At 41.4% G+C, this 6,454-nt stretch overlaps 2 protein-coding genes across 2 annotated transcripts; both read left to right on the forward strand.

Moving 5' to 3' along the window:
- The first annotated feature begins 1,975 nt into the window (after positions 1-1,975).
- LOC105663302 (uncharacterized) lies at positions 1,976-2,851 on the forward strand. The gene has a single exon (XM_012291215.2). The coding sequence runs from the start codon at positions 1,976-1,978 to the stop codon at positions 2,849-2,851; it is 876 nt and encodes a 291-aa protein (XP_012146605.2).
- A 2,419-nt stretch (positions 2,852-5,270) lies between these two features.
- LOC105663301 (uncharacterized) lies at positions 5,271-5,915 on the forward strand. Its single transcript, XM_012291214.2, has one exon. The coding sequence runs from the start codon at positions 5,271-5,273 to the stop codon at positions 5,913-5,915; it is 645 nt and encodes a 214-aa protein (XP_012146604.1).
- The last annotated feature ends 539 nt before the right edge of the window (positions 5,916-6,454 follow it).

Consider the following 6,454-nt stretch of genomic DNA (forward strand, 5'->3'; position numbering starts at 1 on the left):
TAATCGTATGACTGTAAATTTTTTGCGAAAAATTGTTCTAGTCTATTGTGACGGATCTATTTGACTCACATTCCTGTAAAATGCTCATGTAAGTATGATACTTATGTTTTAAAAGCGTGCAAGCTATTGCAAAATAGATATGTGCTCTGTTATACAATAAATTTTAATAATTTCTGCTTCACAATCTTTGTAAAAAATTAATTCATCTTTAGTAATCCATTCTGCATATTTATTATTTGTTTTTTATTAAATATGAATATATTTCATTGTTCACTTTGCCTTAAATAAATGGCATATGTGGTTATGGGAAACAGAAATTTGTTACTAAAAAAAACAATCTGAAGGATAATGTTTAAAATTGTAATGATCTAGAAACGGCGACATGGAAGAATTTCGATGTCAATAAATGAGAAACTCTCCTTTTGTACTTTGTCATAGAATTATTGACCGTGATCACAAAATTACCGACCGCGCAATAAACAATAGTTAGTAGTAAAATCCCTGACCGATGATGTGGGTTTTAAATGGAAAAGGATTACAAATCCTGCATGAACATATCGAAATAAAACAATACAAAATTATTGTTTAACTATTAGGATTACAAAATATTAATTTCTTATAAGTCAAACTATATTTTTAGTTATCATTTTCGTATATTTTCTTGATTAATTAATATTTTATTAAAAAATTTGAAATACTCTCTAACTTGTAGACATTACAATTATTAAAATTATGACTTAACGAATTAAATTATATAGTATTAATAAAAAAAAAAACAAAGTATATTTCTAGCAGGTACATTAATGTGGGATCGAATAAATCGCGGTTGACGGATAATGAAAGTGGTGGGATTAACGATAACAAAGAACAAATGTTAATAACTCAAACAATCAAAGTACAGAAAGTAATTACAGAATTTACGCGACAACTTTTAGGATAACGTGCTACCTTCGACCGTTACGACATGACTGCCGTCCGACACCACGCCGTTTTCCTCGATCTCCCCCAATTCCCGCGTGAAAAACAAAAACCGTCCGACCCTTTGTCCTCCCGCTATTTTTCGCGCCAAATCCTTGTAGTGCCAAATTCTCGTAGCGCCAAATCTCCGAGTCGCCCGCTCGCCCGATCGCACCTCGCGACTCCCGAACAACCGATCCCTCATTTATGTATTTTTGTTATTAAATAATATGCAATAAAAGAATTAGTATTAGAATCAGAATATTTGCGATTCTCACAAGGAAAGGCACGGAAGTGTCCCCCTCCGATTTTGATGAAACTTCGTAGGTTTGTTAAGCAGGCAAAAATAAGGGACACATATTTTTTTTTATCGGCTGAGACGCGGGTTTAAGGGGTAAACCGACCCCTTTTGGCTATCTCGAAAACCATACGAGATACATTAAAACTTCCAATAGGAAAGTTGTATGGTTTTTTGCGTACAATAATAGGATGTTAACGAATTTTGCAAAATACAATTTATTTATAACAAAAAAATTTTTCATAACATTATTTTAGAATATATTCAAATTTATATAATGACAAAAAAAGTGTAGAGAATTGTGTGGCGACAGGGAAAGTTCCGAGTGGAAAGCGAGGTCTGGATTTTGTCAGAGACCTTTTGACCCGTCGAGTCAATAGAGTCATTAAGTTGTAAATAGTTTTGCGCTGGTTCGACGGGTCTAAGAGGCCCTCGGCCCTTTCCGCTCGGGACTTCCCAAAAAAAAAGGAGAGTTTTCTCTCCCAGGCGAAAATAGATTTTTCGTGAGACATTCGAATCTCGATCTCCGTAGTAAACGCATCGCGCCTTCTGTATAAATAAAAGTCATCACACGATTTTATTCATTCACGTACATCACCTCAAATTGGTGACCTGCCGACGTGATTTTCGGAAAAAGAGGCGTCGTGAGTGAATTATAAATACTTTTTTTCGTGTTATTAGTTTTTTTTATTTATCAAGTGTAGACACTAAATAGTGACAATGGCTAATGAAGGTGCGAATCCTCGATTAGGTGATGCGGGCGCGAGTTCAAGTGACGAAGTGAGTGTTGTGTCGCAAAATTTGCGTATCCCACAGTTTTGGCCGTTGAAGGTCGCATTGTGGTTTAAATTGTTAAAGGCTCACTTCACATCCGCGCGCATCACAAAGGACGAAACCAAATTTAATATCACCATCGCGAATTTGGGTGAAAAGTATATTGAACAGGTCGAGGATATTGCTGTCGATTCGCCAGAGTCAGGACAATATGAACTCTTAAAGAAAGAACTAATGAAACGGTTAACCGAATCGGACAGTACTCGTGTGCGGAAATTACTCGAAGGCGAGGAAATCGGTGATCGCACACCGTCGCAGTTCTTCCGCGATTTAAAAAAGCTCGGGACTTCGTCAGTGCCGGATGATTTTATTGTGACACTGTGGAAAAATCGGTTGCCCACGAACACTCAACGTGTGCTTGCAGCCGCGACGGAGACGAATATCACAGCGCTCACGGAAATGGCGGACAGGATCCACGAGATTCGTCCGGAACGTGGACATCTCGCGTCGGTATCTCGTGATAACGAGGTGATGGAGCTTTGGGAAGAAATTCAGAAGCTGCGTTTGCAATTGAGCGAGGTGACGCAAAGACAAGGACGTCCTCGCAAACCACAGAGAAGACGCAGCGGAAGTGAAGCCGTAGCCGTGATGGAAGTGCCAGCAGGCGTGGATTATGCAGGTATCACTGGCAATTTAAGACGCGGTCCACGAGATGCCAAGCTCTATGTTCCTGGGTTCCACCGGCGGGAAACGAGACGAGCCGTCGGTGAATGCGGCACACTACGACAGTCTAGCGACCCGCCGCATCTTTGTTACCGATAAGGTTACAAAGACCGATTTCTTGGTGGATACAGGCGCCGATGTCTGCGTTTTTCCCCAAAGTCGCCTGCGTGTATCAGCGAAAAAGTGCGAGTACGAATTGTTCGCAGCTACTGGTACACGGATTTCAACGTATGGCACAATTGCGCTGGACCTAAATTTCAAATTGCGGCGGAGTTTTAAATGGCGTTTCATCGTCGCCGATGTAAGCACGCCCATTGTGGGAATGGATTTTTTATCAGACTACGGTTTGCTGGTGGATCCGCGGAACAAGCGACTCGTCGACCCTATGACGAATTTGTCAGTGACCGGGTACGAAGCCGCTGCGGATATGACATCCGTGAAAACGATAGTGGGAGATTCAGCATATCATCAACTCCTGCTTAAATATGCTGATCTGACTCGACCACCAGTATTTGGAAGGAAAACCGTAAAACATAACGTGCAGCACCACATCGAGACGACGCCAGGACCACCTGTCTACAGTAAAACTCGCCGCCTGCCGCCGGACAGATTGAAGCAGGTCAAAAAGGAGTTCGACCTGATGCTTCAACAAGGAGTAATCCGGCCGTCGAAGAGTCCCTGGGCTTCACCCCTTCACGTGGTCCCCAAAAAGGACGGTAGCCTTCGACCGTGTGGCGACTACCGTGCGTTGAACGCGCGTACGGTACCAGACAGGTATTCACCCCCGCATATTGAAGATTTTGACTATCATTTGTACGGGAAGAAGGTATTTTCTAAGATAGATTTGGTGAGAGCGTATCACCAAATACCCGTAGCACCCGGCGATATTGAGAAAACAGCCATTACTACCCCTTTCGGGTTATTCGTGGCTGAAAACATGGTGTTTGGTCTTCGGAATGCTGCACAAACGTGCCAGAGGTTCGTCGATGAGATAACTCGCGGTTTAGATTTTGTTTTCGCGTACATAGACGATTTTTTAATAGCCTCTGAAGACGAGAAGCAGCATTACGAACATTTAGATATCTTGTTCAAACGATTTAGTAAATTCGGCGTCGTAATCAATCCCGCGAAATGTGTTTTCGGCGTGAAGGAAATATCTTTCCTCGGGTATTCTGTTACATCGGCCGGAATAAATCCTTTAGCTGAACGCGTGGACGCTATTGTAAATTTTACGAAACCCGAAACGGTAAAACAGCTCCGCAAGTACTTAGGGATGATAAATTTTTACCGTCGGTTTGTACCTGGGGCTGCTAGGATTTTAAGTCCATTAAATACATTATTGAAAGGGTCAAAAAAGAGAAACGCGTTAATTCCTTGGACAGAGGAGTCGGAACTAGCATTTAAAGAATCGAAGCGTGCTTTAGCCGACGCGACCATATTAGCTCACCCCGTTCCTGGCGCCGCGCTTAGTTTAGCTGTCGATGCGTCGAATTTTGCGATAGGGGCAGTCTTACAGCAGTACATTGATAATTTTTGGCAACCACTTGGCTTTTTCACCAAGACTCTATCCTCTGCACAGCAGAAGTATAGCGCATATGATCGCGAGCTGCTCGCTATTTATGCGGCAGTGAAAAGATTTATATATGCTGTGGAGGGTAGAGATTTTGTAATATTCAGTGACCATAAACCATTAACTTTTGCTTTTTCACAAAACCTAGATAAATGTTCACCTAGACAGTTTCGATACTTAGATTATATCAGCCAATTTACAACAAACATTAAATATATTAAAGGTTTAGAAAACGAGGTTGCCGATGCATTGTCCCGCGTCGATACTATTTCGGAAGCTGTAAGTCACAAGACTCTTGAAGCTGCACAGAATATGGATAGTGAGCTTCGAGGTCTTTTAGAATCACAAACAGCGTTAAAATGAAAGAAAATCCGTTTTCCGGATCAAGACGCGAAAATTTATTGCGATATAGAAAGTAACGTTGTGCGACCCTACGTTCCAAGGCCCTTAAGGCGAAGTGTTTTCAATTCTGTACACAACCTTTCACACCCAGGTATACGCGCATCCCAAAAATTAGTCGTCGACCGTTTTGTCTGGCCATCCATCAATAAAGATTGCAGGACTTTGGCACAGCAGTGTTTACAGTGCCAAAAATGTAAAATAACAAGACACGTGTCCGTACCCAACGGTTCATTCGGGAACTTAGCCGGTCGTTTCGAACATGTCCATCTAGACATCATAACAATGCCTTATTCGCAGGGGTATAAATATTGTCTGACCAGCGTAGATCGGTTTTCTCGATGGCCAGAAGCCGTTCCCATCGCCGACATGGAAGCATCAACTGTTGCCTCAGCATTTATTTCTATATGGGTTTCTCGTTTTGGGGTTCCTTTGTGAGTTACGACGGACCAAGGACGTCAGTTCGAGTCATTATTGTTTAAAGAATTCTGTAAGTTGTTAGGATCATAGCACATACGTACAACTGCTTACCATCCCCAAACTAACGGTATGGTCGAACGACTACACCGTCAGTTAAAAGGCGCCATAAAATGCCACGACACGGATAATTGGGTTGAAACCTTGCCCATTGTTCTATTAGGCATTCGCGCTACAATGAAAGAAGATTTAAAGGCAACAGCTGCGGAAATGTTGTACGGAACTAAAATTCGTTTGCCAGCAGATTTTTTCGTACCGACAAATCAGGAGGCGAATTCTAGTTTCGTTAAGCGATTAAAAGACCGGATAAAAGATATAAAACCCCGCCCAGCTTCGTGTCATAATAATAAAACGACATTTATATTTAAAGAATTAGCAGAATCACCGTATGTTTTCTTGCGTTATGAAGCAGTTAAAAGTTTATTACAACCTCCATATGACGGTCCATACGAAGTGATTGAGCGTGGTGAGAAAAATTTCACAATTCGTATTAATGACAAAAATGTTAAAGTATCAATAGATCGGTTAAAACCCGCGTTTTTAATATCCGGCGAATTAGAGTCAGAATCCGACAATAGCGAAGAAGGCACCGAATTACATGTACAAACTCGCACCGAACGGAATGTATCACAGCGCGATGATAATTCGAACCGCTTCACGACACGCTCAGGTAGAGTAGTTCGTTTTCCAGTGCGTTTTCAGGCTGGTTTAAATTAGGCGAATTTGCATTTTTTATAGAACTAAGTTGTAATTTTATGCGTTAATGTTACTGTAGTTGTATATATTAGTTGTAAGTAGCATAGGTTAGTTAGGTTTATTAACTTTGCAAATTCGTTGGCCCTCCTCTGTCCGATAGAATAATAACATTTTACGAAATGATGAACATTGTAATTGTTTCTTTTCGTGAACAAGTCACTGGTAGGGGGGTACTGTGGCGACAGGGAAAGTTCTGAGTGGAAAGCGAGGTCTGGATTTTGTCAGAGACCTTTTGACCCGTCGAGTCAATAGAGTCATTAAGTTGTAAATAGTTTTGCGCTGGTTCGACGGGTCTAAGAGGCCCTCGGCCCTTTCTGCTCGGGACTTCCCAAAAAAAAAGGAGAGTTTTCTCTCCCAGGCGAAAATAGATTTTTCGTGAGACATTCGAGTCTCGATCTCCGTAGTAAACGCATCGTGCCTTCTGTATAAATAAAAGTAATTCGCCACATACACGATTTTATTCATTCACGTACATCACCTTAATTGGATTACAAATCCAC

Source organism: Megachile rotundata, chromosome 9 (genome assembly GCF_050947335.1).
Source record: "Megachile rotundata isolate GNS110a chromosome 9, iyMegRotu1, whole genome shotgun sequence".
NCBI classification, from domain to species: Eukaryota; Metazoa; Arthropoda; class Insecta; order Hymenoptera; family Megachilidae; genus Megachile; species Megachile rotundata.